At 44.2% G+C, this 20,318-nt stretch overlaps 1 protein-coding gene across 2 annotated transcripts in view; it reads left to right on the top strand.

The window, feature by feature from the left end:
• AMPD3 (adenosine monophosphate deaminase 3) overlaps window positions 1-20,318 on the top strand; it is a 95,504-nt gene that overhangs the window by 2,893 nt on the left and 72,293 nt on the right. Inside the window, exon 1 of one of the 2 annotated variants that reach the window (XM_078680957.1) lies at window positions 4,633-4,958. The exons of the other annotated variant lie outside the window; for it this stretch is intronic. Coding sequence (XP_078537083.1) covers window positions 4,937-4,958 — 22 coding nt within the window. The 5' untranslated portion in view covers window positions 4,633-4,936. Of the gene's footprint in view, window positions 1-4,632; window positions 4,959-20,318 lie in introns of those variants that run through there. 2 annotated transcript variants of the gene reach the window in all.

Genomic DNA, 20,318 nt, shown 5'->3' with positions numbered 1-20,318 from the left:
TCCAATGTTCTAAAATTGATTTAATGCATTTGCCACATCATTTGTACTATTTGTAGATTCCAGAAAACCATGTTTCTAGCTCAAATGGATGGAACTTATACTGCCAGAGAATGTACTACATAACTTGCTTTTTGGTCACATAATTTAGATAACCTTGCTGCATAATTCTATTAGGCTTAATAATGGTAAAACTCTACAGAGTGGTTCAGGGACTGCCATTATGACGATAAAACATGTATTTTGCAGGAATTTGTGAAATATTTTCCACAGTTTAAAGTACCATGAAGGAGGCTCATAGCACAAGCTAAAACGCTTTGGGTATGCTCACTTAAGGAATTACAATAAATGTGATTTGCTTCAGCAGTAGAGTGTGCAAGAGTTACTACTGAGGTGTAATTTTTGTGTATATTTTATATATATATATATATATATATATATATATATATATATATATATATACACACATATATATATGTCTATATATATATACTTGTATATACACACACACACACACACACACACACACAGAGCAACAGTAGCAATAATTACACATTCACACACATATCACTATAGTCCATAGGAGCAATTCCAAGTAGTTACTATGTACAGGAATTGGACGCAAAAAAAGCTTGGTTTCCTCTCTTGCATTGCATTGCATGAAACAATTACTTTACACAGGGAAACAACTCTCCTAAAAGACAGCAGGCTTCTTCAAAGTAATTTTGCCGTTCAGCACAAAATAGACACCCTTGCATCCTGGTTTTGATTGAACACATTTTTTTAAATGTATACACAAAAAATTCCATGGCCTAAACTATACATGGAAATATGTTATTTATTACCATTGTTGAGGTGGGGAGGGGTGTAAAGATCCACTTGAGGCTTTGTCTCTCTTGAGTCATCACCCCTTCCCACCCTGAACAATGGTATAAATAGCATATTACACTCTGCACATCTGTATTTACACCACTTATATGTGACGGGATATCCTCACACACCACCAGGTGCCATGCTTCATCACAGGACTCCCCATGCTCTTCAAAAACCCGTTTTAATGAAGAGCAGCCTACACCTGAAGGCCAGGTAGGCACTTCGCAATAGGAATGAACTTGTGACATAAATAAATTAAAAACCAATATGATATGCCAGACTGGCCTTTATATTTACACGAAATACCACTTGATATTAAAAAGCAACATGGGTTAAAGGGGAGCTGGTACCCCATTACCACCCATACCGTCAACATGTTTCTGCCTGATGGTTCATGCGAGGCTGTGGCATTCTTCAGGATGGTAACACAGAAAGCCTGCTTGGCATACACCCCTGTGCACTCTTCTATCAGTGTAGGGTTGACCTTTGTCGACCCTCTCAATTCTTAGACCCACCCCAGGAACCCAAATGTACGGTCATCTGGGACCCATATAGAAAGGGCTCATGTACCCCTTTAGTCACACATTCGTCAAGGTGCGTTCCTCTCCGTAAACCTACTTCCGTCTGCTCCTTCGTCACAGTGAACGGACCTTGATGAATGTGTGACAAAGATCAGCCCTACACTGATAGTGACATGCACAGGGGAGTATGCCATGCAGGGATCCTGTGTTTCCATCCTGAAGAATGCCACAGACTTGCATGAGCCATCCGGCAGAAGCATGTTGACGGTGTGAGTGGTGATGAGGTACTTGTTCTCCTTTTCCCCACTTGGTTTTTAATATCAAGTGTTATTCCGTGTAAATATAAAGGTCAGTCTGGCATATCATATTGGTTTTTAATTTATCTATGTCACATGTACATTCCTATTTCGAAGTGTCTACCTGACCTTCAGGTGTACGTCTCCTCTTTATCAAACTGGGTTTTTGAAGAGCGCAGTGAGTCCTATTATGACGCATGATACCTGGTGGTGTGTGAGGACATCCATCACATTTTTATGTATGTTCAGAAATAGGCTGCTCCGAGGTGTAGCATTGAGTGAAATACATTCTCAGGTGCCTCAGTTCTGTTTAAAACGTTTGTGACTGGAGGCCAGCTCACCCTTGAGGCTCCATAGCCTCTGGTTCCCTACCGTGGAAAGAGTCCAGGGCTATTTGTGTTTTGATGATATACACCACTTATGCCATGACAGTGAAAATCAATGTGACTTCATAACATATTATGTAGAGCAAACCTAGTAACAAACACACCTCCACAAATGTATTACCACAGTGCAAAGGTCACATTTGAATAATTATCATAGTAGAGCACAATTGAGATTAAATAAAAGACTTTTGACCGTCTTGCAGGTAGCATGTAACAATTACTTTACTCAGGGACACACCTCTCCAAATAGTCACATGGTCTTGTCAATGTGATTTTACCGTAATGCACACATTTAATCCCTTTCATCCTGGCTGTGAATAAATACATTTTATTAAAGCAAGTAAAGACAAATAAAGGTGAAAAATTAGCATTGTGGAAACCATATATGCAGATGTGCTGAGTATATTACAATATTTATTACGAAGGGGAAGGACATCATGAGTCGGGCATCCCCACATTCAACAATGGAAATATATAACATAATGCACATAATATATGGATATATCTCCTACGTGTTTCGGCATTATTTTTTTATTTTTTTATTTATATGTAATACAATTGTTGCTATCCTTTAACCATTTTCAAACACACAAGTGAAATTACATCATTTCCGCTATACGGCCACTGCCACAGGACTTTCTGGAACATGTAGTGTGATACTCAGTGATACAGAATTGCATGGATCTTATTCTGGGGAATATTTACAATACAATTTACGATAAGATTGCGCTAAGATACTGAATTGTATTTGTACCACAATGTCTCGAATTTACATAGCAAACCGTCCCCACTTTTTTCACTTGTTTGTTTGAAAATGGTTAAAGGATAGCACCAATTGTATCACATTACCGTGAACAAGGCATTTGTAATGCCGAAACGCGTAGGAGATATCCAGTGCCTGTCTCCGTACATCTAAAATGATGCTCATTGAAGAAATGGAATAAAGAATTGAATTTTCACCCTGAGACGAGTGTGACCCGTTTACCTGGGAGACCGGGGAGCTTTGTAAAAATAATTATATATATATATATATATCTTCACACGCCGGTTCCTGGTTTCCCAGCCTTGCGAGCGCTCAGTGTGGGTGCGTGCCCTACGGCGGAACCTCGCCGTTCAATATTTCTCACTCCTCCGCAGAAACGAAAGTAATGGGCGCACTTGCGCTGATTTTCCACAATTTGATTTATTGATTATTTCAGCATGAAAACAAACAAACGATCTACGCGTTTCAGTGCTCCTGGCACCTTGCTCACGATCACTTTTCTCACATTTTTTCATGATATTTAAAGTAACCAATAGGATTGGATGTTACCTCACATCCTGTTTTTCTCTAGGCATTGTGGTATTTGTAGTTTTTATTAAAAAGAGTCTTTTAAGTGAAGTTAAACCATACAATTTCACATGGGCAGAAACCAGTGACCCTTCATTTATTCATTGCATCATGAACATCTGTCAGGTTTCTGTATTGGATGTTAATTATTGTCCATTTCTATCCCTCCAGTGGGATTAGTCACTTATGGATCAATTTCTTGGGGTTCAAAATGTTCATCTTTGCACCTTCTTATTTTTTTATATATATATGCTCTTTCCCTCAAGTGGGATTTGTCACTTAGAGTCTATTTGCCACTCCATTTGTTTTCTTGATGGTTATGTTTTTAAATCCAGTTTTGCACTTCACAAGCTCATTTTGATCTATTACAAGAGATGAATATACAACTCCTCCGACTGATTCAGGCCGTGTGGATTTAGGGTTCTGAAGTTTAGAATGTGGCGAGATTCTTTTTTGCGCATGATTTTCTCACGATCTCCTCCACGTATGTTCTTGGGTATCGTTTCTATGCCGAAGAATTTCAATTTCAGCCAGTCTCCATTATGTTTTAGCTCCATGTGTTTTGCCACCGCATTCGCTCTGTCTTTATGTGTTGTGGCTCTGACATGTTCCATTATTCGTTTTTTCAGTTCCCCTTTTGTGCTCCCCACATACATTAGGGGGCAAGGGCATACAATGCCGTAGATTGTAAATTCTGTTGTGCATGAAATTAGTTGTTTTATTTGCCATTTTTTGTTGTTCGGTAGGGGTATCTCCTTAATTGGTTTTGCAATCTGGCACATTTTGCAGTTGTAATATATATATATATAAAATTATCTGTTCATAAATATAAATTGCTGTACATATATATGTGTAGTTCCACTGCAGGTGGTGGAAGTCTCAGGAGCCTTCATCAGAGGGTCCCTTGCACTCTTGAGTTACTCTTGACTCGTAGCCATCAGTGAGAAGGGCCACATCCTGCCCTGAGCTCCCATCATTCCTTGGGCATCCTCGCCCTGGCTCCCAACCCATCCCATCCTCTGCACTCCATGCTGTGACGTCACGCGCTCCCACCCTGGGTGATGGGATGCGGACTGCACCAGCTCTCTACAGTGCAGGCCAGTGCCGAGGATGAGACAGCAGTTAATCTGCTCTAAAAATAACTCCCTTTCCTTGGGAGTGATAGTAATCTGCGCATCCTCGCCAGGACCCGGTGCGCGTGGATGTTCCGGGTGTTTGGGGCATGAGCTGTCCGAGGTGCACATGTGGGAGTGCGCCAGATGAAAACACCCGTCCGCGCTGCAGGGCGAGTTAGTGCACCGAGGCGGAGGAGAGGAGAGCAGAGGAGAGCCGGCTCTGCTGAGAGCTCAGACAAGGCGCGCTCCTGGCCGGCGAGAGAGAGAGAGAGAGAGAGAGAGAGAGAGGGGAGTCTCCTGCGCAGAGCACCGCAGAACCGGGGGATCGCTGCCAGGGATCCAGGGCGTCTCTGACTGATCCCAGCCGGCGCGCACAGGAGAAGCAGCCGCATTTCTTCCAGTCCCAGCCAAGGGCACCATGGCTGTTTCAGGGACCGTAGGTAGGTACCGCAGCCCACTGAGCCTCCATCACTTGACACCTGAAAGCAGCCAGGGCTAACGCTAGCAGTGCACGTAGAATCCTATTCCACTCTATTATATTCTCATTATAGTCTATTCTCATTATATTCCAATCTCATTATATTCCAGTCTCATTATATTCTATTCTCATTATATTCTATTCTCATATTATATTCTCATTCTATTTCAGTGCACCTCTTTGTTGTTATGCCAAATACGTATATTGCACACGTATGCAAGTTTAAACGTTAATGTGATTTGCTGCCTGCACAGTTCATACGTATAATATTAAATCGCTAGAACTTCGGCCGACACGTTACGTTAGGTAAAAGAAAGCGTGCCCGTGACGCGCATCACACTCCTTACACAACCACCAACAGACACGCACTGCTTGAATAGCCGTTTGGCGGGGCCCTTGGTTGTCTCCGGTGCATGTTGGCCTGTGTGTGCGGGCACTGGGACACATCTGTTCTCTGGAGGCTCTGCAGGGTGATGACAGATGCTCAACACTGCCCCGGGAGGCTGCAGTGGTCCTGATGCAGGGGCACGCGTGTCAAGAGCAGTCCATCTCCTCACCCGCAGCAGGGCTCGTGCGTCCAGGGCGCCTCCAGGTGTGTGCGCTGAGGAGACACTCACGCCAGCCGGGTGCGGGCACCCCGTCACTTATCCTAACTCATTTGATGTCGCGCTCCTGAAATAGCCCAGAGGTTAACATCAGATTACGGGGAGCCAATGGCAGCATCGAGTTGTTTTAAAAAAGGTGACCAAATGTCGACTTTTTTCCCTTGATTAACTGTTTGTTGCCTTTGCCTCTCGAATGCGAATCATTCTGTCCCCCACATCCTCTCTCTTCTTCTTTCTGTTTCTTTCCACCATGTCTCCCCGCGCCTAACTCTTCCCCCCACCCCCCACACGCACAGAGTCGCTTTCTCCCACTGTCTCTGTTTGTGTCTCTCTGGACCTTTCTATGTTTCTCTTTCTCTTAATTGCTCTCTCCTGCTTTATGAGTCTCTCCTTCTTTAGCCACCTCTCGCTGTGTTTCTCGCTCCTCTGTTTTTTTCCCACTGTCTCACTTTATTTTGTCTCTTTTATTTGTGTCATCACCGGCTTCTTCTCTCCATCTTTCTCTTTCCATGCTCCCTTGTCTCTGTTTTGCTCTATTTTACTTTTCCTTTCTCCCACCTTTTGTCTCTCCCCCTTGCCCTGTCTTGCTTTATTTTGTTTATCTCTTTCTCTCCACATTTCTCCCTTCCTTCCTCGTTCTTTCTTACTCTATCTCACTATCCGGTCACAGCGTTAGGAGCCATAGCCATGTGGCCCTGCAGCGAAACGTGTCGCAGGTGATTTGCTCGAGCAGCCCAATGTTCTCATTGCCAGCAAACTCTGTAGACATACAGGGAAGTTTGTTTAAGCCACGTGATGAGATGCAGCAACATTCCATCGTGACCGGCACATTAATGTTGCACTAGTCACTTTACTTCTGACGCAATCGTGGAATGTGAAGAAGAAATAAGCATTGCGGTGCACAGTCGTCTTTCGGTTCACTGTGTGCTGATGTGCTGTTCTGTTTACATGCCCTGCTGCAGCTGCTCACAGGACACACAGGTTCAAAAATAACCTTGTAGTTGACAGCACTGCAGAGCTCTAGGCACACTGAGAGGTTACAGAGGGGAAGCCACTCCATCCACTGCCCTCAGAGGCCAGCAGTCCTTGCCAACATGCCATTCAAAGCAAGCTGTGAAGCACTGGAGAGGGGTGATGCAACCCCCGTCAGCGTGGACAGCTCACTCGAGTTCCCGGAGACACCATTCGTCACTTACTCGAAAACCGATCTGATTTATTGACAAGCGTTTTTGTAGGCCTTCTCAGAATAGATATGTTGGTACACAAAGTACACGTCCAGAGAACATCATATTCCATCTCCGAGCAGCTCACTCACTCCTCATCTGAGAAAACTAGACTAAGTGGCTTCAGGTGATGCCATGACTCAACATCCCGCGCTCCAGGTTCTAGTCACTTCCAGAACTTAGGCTTTTACCTATGTTATGTAACGGCAGTGGCACTGTTGTCTACCAAGGTTCTAAATAACCTACAGAAAAGGAATAGCATTGAGCAGGGCGTGTGAGCGCACTCTGAGTGGCAGATGGAGAGCGGTGGTTTAATATCCAATTAAAGGGTGTAACAGAGCTTTAGACTTTGGAGACACTAGTCTGAGGAGTAGGAGGCAGAACCCTGTATCAAATGACAATAGCTTCAGCAGATGCAAAAATACTAAGAATTACCGCTCTTTCTAGGATTTTGGAATTTCAAGGCTTGGAGGTGACAATCTTGATTTTTTTTGTGGTGCAGTCTTTGATGCAGGGCAATAGCAGGCTGGAGACCCAATGCACAGCGGGCGCGTTACCATGAGCCTTGAGGAACACACGGCTGCAAGCCATCCAGGGACAGTGGGAGTGTCCACTGAGCCATCTGAGAGGCCAGAGAGTGGCACATGTCAAGTCCGCAAATGTCAAAGGAGAGCAGTGGAAGATCACAGCGTTGACAGGTGTGAGGAATAAGTGGGGAAAGGAGAAGCAGAAGATTGATGTTTACGGGATTTGGCAACCTGGTGTGATTTCTGAAGCTGCCCTTCAAGACAGACATGGTTTTGTAATCAACGAAGCGATGCAAAGGGTAAACAAGGCCAAATTCCAATGATGAGACCTGTATTTTAGGCTCGCTCTATAACACATTCGATTAAATTTAACTAGGAACTTCAGAGAGGCAGGAGGATTTGAGAATGAAAAGATGAGCCATGAAATGAGAAGAGGCTTGGTAGTTTATGTATAATGGTTGTAAGTGAAAGATGGAGAAGAGATGGGAGCGCTAAAGGTGCGAGGCAGTGGCATGAAAAACAGGAGGAATTGATATCCCTTGGGGATCACTGCCAATGAGTGTATGTCAAAAGACTGATCGCAAAAATGTCAACCTACAACTATATCGACTATTGACTATTGACTTGCTCAACATTATCAAGTTAAGCATACACGCGGGAGTTGAGATTTATCATTCTTTTCCTACCTTGACAATAGTTTGCAAATTGCTATCTTGTAGTTGATACCTTTATTGGTCTTTGTTTTGATCAGTATTTTGGGAGGTCTTCAGAAATATGTGAGGAGAGTCAGACATGGACCATCCCTCCAACCCTGGGGAAGGAGAACAGTCTAAGATGCGAGCTCATTGGGTAGTTTGTAGCCTGGACCGTGAATATTCTGATCTAACCAGAAGCATGACCCGGGCCATTGATCAAATAGCGCCGGTGAGAACGCAGCAAATAAAGCGATCCGGTAAAGGGGCTCCCTGGTTTACGCCAGCTTTAAGGGAAACAAAAAGAAAGCTTAGAGCTCTGGAAAGAGTGTGGAGGAAAACCAAGCAGGATACTGACAGGAAACTCTATAAAGCCTCCCTTCAACAATACAAAAACCTTATGACCCAAGCTAAAGCGGACCACTTTGAGTCCCGTCTAAGTAAGGCAGCAAATATTCAGAAAGAGACCTTTAAAATACTGGCAGAGTTGAGCAAAAAAACAGACAACCCTAAGGCCCTTATTGACTGTAACACCTTTCAGGCCTATTTCTTAGAGAAGGTGAAGATCATCATCCAGGAGATAAAGAACGGGGTGGTATTGGGGACTGCTATAACATCAGCACCTGAGATCATGACCGACTGCTCCCTTGAAAAGTTTCCAGAGATGGATGTATTGATTCTAGAACAGCTGATGAGTAAAATTAAATCTGGCTCACCAGCTGATCCATGCCCACCTGAGATCTTCCGTGTTGCGTGCCCCTTGTTGGAGGAATGTATCATCTCCCTCCTCAATAGATCATTAGATACGGGGTACCTACCGGTTGAGCTTAAGGAGGCGCGTGTAAGACCTCTACTGAAAAAGCCTGGTTCAGATCCTGCGGTGTTAAAGAATTACAGACCAATCTCCCAGCTGCCCTTTCTCTCAAAAGTTCTTGAGCAGCATGTATTAAAGTCCCTGTCCCTCTATTTGGAAACTCATCATCTATTCCATGAGCGACAGGCAGGTTTCCGAGTTCATCACAGCACCGAGTTGGTGATGCTCTCGGTGTTGGATGAACTAAGAGGCATGGCTGACTGCAAGAAATCGAGCGCCCTGATTTTGCTGGACTTATCAGCGGCGTTCGATACTGTCAGCCATGCCTTGCTTTTGGAAAGACTGAAGGACTTTGGGATTAAGGGCCTGGCCTTTCAGTGGTTGCAATCATTCCTTACAGGAAGGACCCACAAGATAAAACTGGGGGACGAAACATCTGAGATAGGGATTTTAGAGTGCGGGGTGCCACAGGGGTCCGCCCTGTCCCCGCTTCTATTTAATCTCTACCTGCAACCATTGATCTCTTCTTTGGCCACCATGGGCTGTAAAGTCTTTAACTACGCAGATGACACGCAATTGCTGATAAGTGTCGATGATACTATGGCCGCACAACTCCAAGCCCAGAACATCTTGCTGTTTACAGTGCAATGGATGACGGACAACCTGTTAAAAATTAACCCTGACAAGACCGAGGTACTAGTGATTCCATCCACTGCCTTACCTTGGGGTGATCTCTATTGGCCCACAGAGTTAGGCCCTGCTCCAAGACCAAGCCCGTTTGTAAAGAGCCTGGGGATCAAGCTGGATGATGATCTGTCAATGGCCCCTCAGATCTCTGCGGTTGTGGGAAGTTGCACAAACATCATTCGGCAACTACGGAAGTTAATTCCTGTCCTCTCACAATCCATGATGCGATCAATAGTAGCGGCCACCATCATCTCCAGAATTGATTACGGTAATGCCCTTTACCTTCGCTTACCTAAAACTCTGACCAGTAGACTTCAGGTCTTAATGAATGACGCTGCCCGGTTGATCTTCAGGCTACCGAGGAGATCTAAAGCTACTCCCCTACTACAAAGTCTGCACTGGCTCCCCATTAAAGAAAGAGTGGAATTTAAGAACTTATGCACGGCCCATAGGGCAATCTATGGCAAAGCCCCAGCCTACATCAAAGATCGTCTGCAACTTTATTGCCCTATGAGAACACTTCGATCTTCAGACGCCCAATTACTGGTCTGTCCTCGCTATAGGTTAGTGACCAAGGGAGGGAGAGCCTTTTCAGTGCTAGTTCCTCAGCTATGGAACAGGCTGCCGGAGGTGCTGCGCCGGGAAGGGAATCTATTACGATTCAGGAAGAGCCTAAAAACATTTCTGTTCAGCAAAACCATGAGCACTGTATAATCCAGCTATGACCTCAGCTTCCATCTTGCTAAGTTATTGTCTGTTACCATCTTTCCGGGCGCTTAGAGACCTGCAGGTGATTAGGCGCGATACAAAACCTCACTAACAATAACAATAGTTTGTGCATGGGAGAAAGTAGGTGAGAACAATGTGGTTATCTGCTGTTTAATACAGCACCGGCATTTGTGAGACACGTTTGCAGTGTAGAGAGAGTTAAGAAGGTTCCCTACGAAAGAGAGAAGCAATGACTCTAAACCTAAATGTGGGTTTTTGGTTTAAGTCTGGGGAACAGCACTGGGTGGGATGCACAGGGGGGTTAGGGGTTGAGATCTAGTGTTTCATGAATAAGGCTTTACGTTGTAGTGTCTCCAGGGAGACAGAAAAAAGTGAATATCTCATGAGATTATGCTTACTGACCTGACTATAAACAAGGAAGCGTATGCCCTCAGAGAAGAACATGGTATTATGGATAGCTCCATCTGTGTTTCTCTGTGTATTGGGGAATTTGTTTATGAGATCCTTCCTGTCATTGTATCCACAATAGGTTTGTTTTCACTGTGCAATCACTATGACTATGTGGTATGTGATACATGGGAGATGGTCTGTTTAATTTAGATTAGCACCTGATTGTCATTGTTTAGTTAGCCTTTTCATTAAACTTTGCAAGTCTAGGTGTCACTCTACATTGGGCATTCTCCGCTTCCCAGCATTATTATTCTGCTCCTTTCTTTGTGTCAAAGTCATGTCTTATGGTCGGTTTCTAAGAGCTTTCTGTACAAATATTGGAATCCCACTGAGCAGGGCACGACAGACAAGGTCTCCAAAATTATTTCCATCCCATGGATATTTCTAGAGAGAGGTGCTCACTTGGGGCCAGATGTACATAGTTTTTTTTAGGTCACAAATGGCCAGATTTAAAGAAAGGGCCGTTTATGACTGGATAAAATAATTTTTCAATGTACAAAGCTCTATTTTGCATTTTGGTAACCTATAACCGAATCCCAAAATGAGTATGAGATCTGTATTTGGAGGGGCATGTCAAGGGCGACCCTTCCCAATAGCGACTCACAATGAAATGTGAGAACATTTTGCGACCGAAATGCGGGTGCAAAACATTTGCATTTTACCACCTACTTCAACTAGGGGGTAACCCATTCACAAAGGGGAAAGGGTCCCCAAGGGACCTCTTCATCTTTGTGAATGATTGTAAAAAAAATTTTAAGAGCAGGAAGTGGTCACATGGACCGCTGCCTACTCCTAAAGAATACAAAGTTTACATTTTTGATTTGAAACGAGCTTCATTAAAAAAAAACGAAAAACGAAAAATATTGCTTTATTTAAAAGCAATCACATACATGGTGGTCTGCTGATCCCAACAGGCCACCATCCCTGTGATTTTAGCGATTCCTAATGGGTCACAAATTGCAATCTACCTCATGAATATTAATGAGGTAGGCCTAATTGTGACCCACTGGGAATCACAAAATGTGTCAAAGACACATCAGTACATGGGTGTTTGTGATTGTCAATTAGTGAATCGCAAAAATCCAACATTTTGGAATCGCAAAGCCAACCCTATGTACTTCTGGACCTTCATTCCTTCCCAAACCCAATCCCCTTGACTCCTAAGTGGCAAGCTGTAGAGTGAGTTGGTTTGAAGGAAACCATATGTGGATGACAAGGGTAGGTTTTATATAACTGAAGCAGACCTCTTCCATTTGTACTCCGAAAAAGGGAAGGCAGCTTTCCAGCTTGGTAAGAAAGAGTTGTCTTAGGAAGAGTATAAAAGAGTACACAATTGATCAAGCTATGGTGCCCTTCCAGATTCACATCAAAAGTGTGCAGCACTGAGTTCTGCAATTCTTAGATCTCATTTTTATGATAACTTGCCTATTAAACACTTGACTTATCAGTTGGGCCAGTTAAAAAAAAATCACGGTGGAAGAGCTTAAAAACATTTGCCATTGTTTACAAATGTATAGGGACTATTCTAAGCATTCTGCAAATGCAAATTAATCTTTCTTTGAATTGTTTTTACATTTTATTGCTTTTCACTATTAATGAACAACATTTTGTCCAGAAAAACGTTAATACGTTTGAGTGAAGCAAGGTTGGGATGATTATGTAGAGTTCTTAGAAAGTTAGGGTGATTTTGCTCTGCTGCCGCACTATATAGGAATAAGTCACAACCCCTTTCCAGGCTCATGGCTTAGAGCAGGCTTCTACAACGACTAGTCTGTGAGCTACAGGTAGCTGTCCAGCTATGTGTAAGTAGCTCTCCTATGTACAATTCAGCCTAACAAATTAGATGTTTTTACTTGGCTTAATTAATATATGTATAACTAGATTGAAAACTGTGTATTCAAGATGAAAATGTGTGTTTTCAGAATTTGGAGAGAAATCGTTGAATTTCTTAATAACATTTAAAGCTGATACGTGAGTGATAAATCATGTGAAATTGGGGAAACGTATTAATAATATTACTTAGGTGGCTGGGGCATTACATACATGTTATGTATAAGCAATATAAAGCATGCCAAATTGACGAAGCCTTTTTTACATTATTGCAGGCAACCCTGCTTGATGCACTGAGATGATCACTGCTGGTAATATTGCATGTGGTGGCCACTAATATAATTGTCTGATGTCACCACTACTACAACACTAATGATATTAGTAGCTCAGGATGATTTTAATTGATCATAAGTAGCTCTTAATAAAGAAAAGGTTGGAGACCCTTGGCTTAGAGTGTATTATATATACAGTATGATAAACCTTACACAAACACACAAGATGAATAGATGACAGAGAAAAGCAGAGAGGTGGTTTGAGTGGTAAGAGACAATAGCGGGACAATGGCATAATTGACAAACACAATACAGATGATAGAGAATGGAGGAGAACACTGAGATCAACTCGCAATTATTTTAATAGTCTTTTTGATATATTGGAAGACTGGGATTACTTGCCCTGTGGCACGATCCGGAAAGGTGCTGCCACGAGGTTTCGCGCAAGTCCCTTACTAGGATTTTTATGGATAAGAAACTTAATTCCGTTCTGTATGACTCTCATGCTGGCACCCTGATTAATTCTTTTTTAGTATTCAAAGTTTCCTATTCCTTTGAGGATTTTATGGATGTTATTTACCCGATTGTATCTAGGAACCTTTCATACAATGGAGATATGGTACTTTACCCTTAAGAGCTTTCACAAGCAAATGGTCAGTCTCCACTAATAAGTCCTGTCCAGGATGTAGCTGTGACGCAGAGGATGAACTTCACGTTCTCTTCTTCTGTCCAGCTTACAGTAAATCCAGGAAGTATTGGCTAGTACCTTTATGCAAAAATATGGATTTTGTACACTGCACACATGCTTTTAGAATTCTAAAAACTGACACTTCTAGACACATAGGGGCCAATTACAATGTCGGGCGGATTGCCTCCGCCAGGCTGGCGGTAGCCACCGCCTGCCTGGCGGAGGCAATCCGCCCGACACTGTTTCCCTAATCCCCCCCGCCATATTAGTATGGCGGTGAGGACCGCGGCGGACGGTAAGACAGTCCGCCGGTTTTCTTCCCCGGTCGCCTTGCGACCGCGGCGGAAAGGGCATAATATGGTGGGGGGTTTCCAATGGACACCGCCAGCCATATCATGATGCGTGCACATAGGTGCCTTTCCACGGTGGCGATGCTGCCACGGAAAGGCAGGCGTCTTTGCTTTGGGGGGCCCCTGTGGGCCCCCCTGGTGAAGGCCGAGGTGGGGGTGCACAGGGGGGGTACCTATGGTACCCCCCTTAATTTGCGTGTACAAAGCGGCAGGCACCGCGCGGTGCCTGCCGCTTTGTATATGCAAATGCGTAAATGCATTTTTAGCATTGTGGGGGGCGGTGCAGAGTGCACCGCCCGCCACAATGCTAAAAATGAAGGATGTTCCCGCCACTGTGGCGGGCACATCCTAATTCCCCCAACGGGACCCCCGCCCTTATGGTGGGCGGTCCCGAATACCAATAGGGTGGCGGGTGGACAAAGTCCGCCCGTCATCCTAATGAGGCCCTACGTATTTGCACTTTCTAAGTATTTGCTAGCCATGTGGATTAAGCGACGGCACTTAATCGCTAATGAATGCTAAGGACTAAATATTCATAGAGTTGTTGTACTGTAAATACGTGCATTACACTTTGTATGAATTTTATCATTAATTGTGTCTATTTCAATGAATTCTATGCATTATCTCCTTTTAAGTCATTGTTTTACTTCAGTACTCTTTTACGGCAAAAAAAAGCCGAAATAAAGATTTTATGAATGAATGAATGATATATTTGGTAGAGCAAATTTGTTTTGTTTGTCACTGGATTCAGGTGTATGGGAGGATCGTAACGGTCTAGGCAAAACAAACATTTTGTGTATGTACTTGATCATGGTAATTGTAACATATGTTTTACTTGCAATATATTATGAGGGAACGTGGGGTAGGGTTTGATCACAGATTTTGAGCATTTGTTGAATATAGAGCCAATGAGGTGACTGAGGTTGTAGTTTCACTAATAGATCATATGTTTTGTTCGGATGTTTTGAGGAAGTTTAGCTGCCATGTGAACTTTTGATGTAGTAACTATTGAGCTGGAATTGGGAGAGAGGTGAAGAAGCTGATAAAAAAAGCAAAGTACACCTGTGGTAATGGCCTCCGGTGGAAGGGAGAGCCTTGTAGTGTTGAGACGCGGCATCCAGTAAGTTAATATAAAGTTATAGTAAAGCCATAGGGTTGGTAAAATAAGATACCTACAACATTTGTTATAAGAAGATGTGAGAGGTAAGTGTTGAGCAGAAGCAGGAGAGCCAGCACTGATATTAAAGCCTGCTCAGATGGTTCAAGAACAGTAAGGATGGTTGACATTGGTAAATGAGCTTCAGAGTTTGGTAAGAAGCTTGTAAAAAGTGTAATGGAAAACTATGTACAATTTCCCTTCACAATCATTGTAGGAAAGTAGGATCTGCTTTCATGGTTGCCCCCACTTTTTGCTAGTGTCATTCTGTATCTCTGATTAGTCTGACTGGTCCTACTAATCAGGACCCCAGTCTCTGTGCTTCCTCCCTCAGATTGGCTACTGGTGTGCCCTTGTAAGCCCCTAGTGTTTGGTACTAAGGTACACCAGGGGTCACCCATGGGCTGAAGCATGTATTATACCACCTATGGGAGACAACTCAAATTGTGACTACAGGCCTGCAGGCCTTTGAATCCTGAAAGAAGGGTGCTTGGTTATAAGTGTAAGGGTGCCACTGCATGAGCAGGACACCCCTACAATCCTCAGAGTCCACTCTCAGGGTTATAAGTGCATAAACTATTACGATACATAAAGTGGCCATGCATTATTACGCAATGGCTAATTCTAAACTGGCTGTAATAAACCTTGGCGTGTTTGGTATCAAACATGTTGGAATCATACCCCAACACCGCAAATAGTGTTAGGGTATGATTCCATACATTATGCCCTCCTGCTGCTAAGCCAAGTTCAAGCAGGGGAAGGCAGGAAAATAGGTTTTCTGTCAAAGGGAAGTGCAACAAAACTCCCAGACAGAACATAGTGTTTTGGTGGGGGGGGGGTTCTTACCAGCGCCACTAGACTGCTTTGAAGGGCACATTTGGTGCCCTCCTTGCATACTCCAGTTGGAACCAGTTCAGGGCGATATTGGCTCCCACTCTGCAACGAAACTGGACAAAGGACGTGGAAGTATCCTCCCCACTGTCCAGCCCCTCCTCTGAGAGGAACGCCTGAATCGGCCCAACCCTCTCTTTAGGGTACTTAAAAGCTTACCTGTGGGTGGTTCTAGAGATTCGTTGTGGGAAAAGATTCAGATCTGAAACCACTTCATCTTCAATCGTCTGGGCACTTTAGACTTCGTTGGACTTCACTTTGGGAACCGAGACTGCACAAGGAAGGCTCCTGCTGTTCCTGGTCTTGTTGTCCTGACAGTCTTCTGCATTGTCTGTGCCTGTGCTTTATACAGGTACACAACCAGGCCTGTGGTGATCCAAGAAACCCAAAGGAATCTCCTTTGGAGTGAAGTTGTCACCACCCTGCATCAGGAAGCACCGCAACAAAGCTGACTGGTCTGCTCTTCCTGAGCTCCCACAGACTCCGAAAAGTTCAGCAACACAGGTCATAGCTCTGGAACTCAATCCAAGCCTGCACTGTCTTCACAGCAAGTTTGAAGCCAATATCCCTCGTCAGAACGGCTGGAGAAGAACCCCTGTGTATTGCATTGACTTGCCATTGCCAAGGTTTGTTGACTCTCTTCTCCAGAGATATTCAGGCTCCAAGAAGCTCCAACCTCAAGCATCTCTTGCTACCAAGATCCTTGTCGTCATCACATACCCTGCACCGTGGTCCTCTTGCGACGCCTCTGCCTTCGACCCGTGGGTGCTCTTGAGGGTCTTCTTTGGCTCCAGTGGGCTACCCTATTTGCTCGAGGCCTACTCTGACTTACCTGCACTTGGTGAGTCCCTTGGACCTTGCTGGTCCCGACACTGGGCCTTTTTCATTTGCCACATTTGTTGCTGCTGCCAAGGCTTGTTGGTGCTCACGCTGTACACCGACCCCCTGGCTCTTGAAATCCAATGTGGTACAGCTTGTGAATGGCTTCTGGTCTTCCACAGTGTTGCCTGTCTGCACAGATAGAGCGCCCATGCCATCGTCAACTCCTGCTTTTTCCATTGGTAGGCATTCATCTTCCCTGCCTCCTGGTCACTCAGGAGTGGCATAGACTCTGTCCCCTCAGCTTGCAGGTACCTCTCAGCCCGAATCCATCCTTGGGTTCCACTGGACTCTTTCAGCTTCTTTGCCAGTGGCATGAAGTTGTTCTACGGCGGTTTCCAACGTCACTTCACACCCATGCAGCCGGCTTTCCTGGTGTAGGTATCCTGGGGTGACTCTCCAACCTCCCATATTCCACGGGCTTTCTTCAGGGTCCTCTGGGAAGGGTCCTTCTTCTTAAAAACTGCAACCGCAACTTCCCCATTGACCTGTGTTGATCATGCGGTCGTTTTCCCACTCAGCACAGGGCCTCCGTGGTGTTCCTGGGAACATACCTTGTGTAGTTCCTTGGGTCCCCAACTCTTCAATGTCCTCTGCGTCCAGTCTCGACTTAGGTCACATTCCACTTTCTTAGTATATGGTCTGGTCTCGCCTTGAGACCGCTGTGTATTTATGCTACTTACGTGTTCTATTACTGAAGTATAGTGTGTATTCTGATTATAACTCAGTGAAGGAGATATTGCAATGTTTTAGTGAGTGTTTATAATAAATACATATTTTTATATCTACACTGTGTAGTTCTTTTTCACTTAACCTGCACTACACAATTAGTTCTGGTAAACACAAGCAGCTTTACACTCCTTCTGGACTAAGCCTGAAGGTTGCTCTCCACAGCTAACACTTGGAGAGCTTTCTAATGTTGTCTAAGACTACTAAAATCACCATGAGGGTTGTCTGGATTAGTGCTGGGTGATCCACATACACGAGTAAGCACCATATACTAAGCCAGCCTCCTATAATAGTATTAAAAGGAACAGGTATCAAAGAGATATTAGTGGGTGAGGTAAGTGTTCCAAGGGCTACCCCAAGGACTGCACTCACTTGCAATTCTGATGTTTGCCACAGTGGTGATTTGAAGCATCTCTGTAGCACAAATTTCAAGCAGTGTGCAAGCAGTAAAAATGATTGATAACCCAATTACCGCACATTGTCCAGTTTGTGCACAATTTGAGTTATGCAGTATGACTGCATCAAAGGAAGGATCCATGTGTTGTCCTCTGATCAACATACAAAAGGCTAGTGGAAACAAGATTGAAAAAATGCAATAACATGAGAATTAACCATATTACACCTCATATTTTCAGTGAGATGTGAAATCAGGAGATAATACCAGGTGATAACATGCCTAACATAAAATTTTTATAACATTTCACTATTTCCAGTAGGACAGAGATTTTTATGATAAATGTAACCAATATTTACTTTCGATGAAATAGCTAATGCTATTTCTTTATGTGCCCCTTTATCCTTTTTGTAGCTTCTTTTTTGGTAGTAGTCTACAACATTTTTCCTTTTAGGAAAGTGAAATCAACCTAAAACTGTGCATTCCTCACTCTTTTAATTATGTGGTTTTTATCAATGCAATCCTTGCACACCCCCAGCAACTCCCTTGAATAGAACTTGAACTGTGCCCACTCTATTTAAAGGTGAGACAAGGAGTCTGCCTCGGCTACATCTGACTGAACAGGTTATGAACTGTAACACTTGAAGGGTCTTTTGCCACTCTCTCAATTCAGCCTGGTGGTTAGATTTCTTACATGTCTCATGAGAATGCCCACTCCCAGCACCCACATCCTCATTTGTTACAAGCCATGCACAGGGACAATACCTTCAGTTCGGCCTGTTCGGTGGCGCAGGGCAGACAAGTGTTACTGGGCCCTAACTGTTCTAGTAGAGTTTGTCTCTGGTCTGCCCTACTGTGGATCTACAAACTCTCAGAGTAGAGAGCAGTCACAGACTTCCCAGAGAGGTGGTGTGGGAGCAAGAGCTCAGAACTCAACCGTCAACCAACAGACAGTATAATGTAAGGTTCAGTCCAGGGCTTCTCTTTTATGACAAAATAAAACACTTTTTCACACAGCAGAACTAAATTCACACACAATTAATGTAATGTAACAAACATACAGTATGTTGTGATGGACAGTGAGGTACTACACCCACTGCTTCTCTGTGTCTTAATGCAATCCCCTGTTTTGTATCTCTAAGGGTTCTAGGCAAGGATAAGGCACATGCACCGGTAGCTTAACTTCTCTCACTGGTTAATTGCACAGCTTCATTTCAATGTCTCTTTACCCATTCATGGCAAAAAACTATTAGCAAGATCAAGAGACCCATCTGCACATGTTCCGCCTTTAGTCCCTCATGCAGGCTAGGCTCCATGTTGTCACAGTTAGGCTTCTACAGCAGGTCGTGCAATGCAGTTGGTGCGATCTGGCTCCTGCCCTCATGGGAACTCTCCAGTGTGGACCATGCCAGTAGCCCCGCTCAGGATGATGGTCTTGGCAGTAACCAGGAGCAAGCCTGTGTAGCAATATTCATCCTGAGCAGTGGCAGGTGGCCTGACATATCCATGGCAGCACCATGCCCTTACAGTTGTAGCCACAGGGTCGATTAGCGATTCTCACTCAACAGCGCTGTGTTCCTTTGTTACCACGCCAATAGAGGCAGCACCAGTCTGTCAGTCTGCAGCATCTGACAGGTGGCACAAGTTGGTGTAACTTACACAGAGACGGGCCAAAGCAACCAGATGATCCTTTCATGACACAGCTGACTCCTTGCTCCATGCGCTAGTGAGAGTTAACTTTCCCTGGGCCATTCTCATGTTGGGAAACCTCTGGGCTTCTCCTCCTGGCCAGTCTCTGTTCCTGCAGGGCCAGACACACTTCTTCCCTCTCTCAGTAGACAGGAATACTTCTGGACACTTCAGTTCCTCCAGCATAAAAGGTACACATTAGGGTATGTGCCCTCACTTCTAGGAGACTGGCTGGGGGACAGACTCTGCAAGCACTCTGTGGAGCACTCCCTTCCTTGGTCAAGAAGAACTAGTGAGGTAAGTAAGGTGGGATGGTTTGTATCCCACTTTTATACACATTTCCTAGACAGGGGATGTGGATCCACTGTCTCAGGCTTCAGAATCGGTTTGGGTTGATTCACTTTCAAATTTCATTTTCAGGTTGCTCTACACATACAGCCTTTGTGCAAAGAGATGGTTCACACAACTGGTAGCAATGGGGCTGACTGCAACCAAGAGTATCCAAAACAGGGGCATACTTATTAAAGATGAGATCTCTTCACTTGGCCTGAAGCTGTAATCAGAGACAGACAAAAAGTCAGACCTTCTGTAGAAATGTCTTCATGTTGACTAACATCTTTTATGGTTTTTTATAACCGAAATAAAGATTATTGACTTGACTTGAATAACAGATGCTGCTTTTTCACTCCTCACTCCAAACATCTTCCAAATGGCAGG

Source organism: Lissotriton helveticus, chromosome 3_1, assembly GCF_964261635.1.
Source record: "Lissotriton helveticus chromosome 3_1, aLisHel1.1, whole genome shotgun sequence".
NCBI classification, from domain to species: Eukaryota; Metazoa; Chordata; class Amphibia; order Caudata; family Salamandridae; genus Lissotriton; species Lissotriton helveticus.
This window is presented reverse-complemented; position numbering and strand designations above follow the sequence as displayed.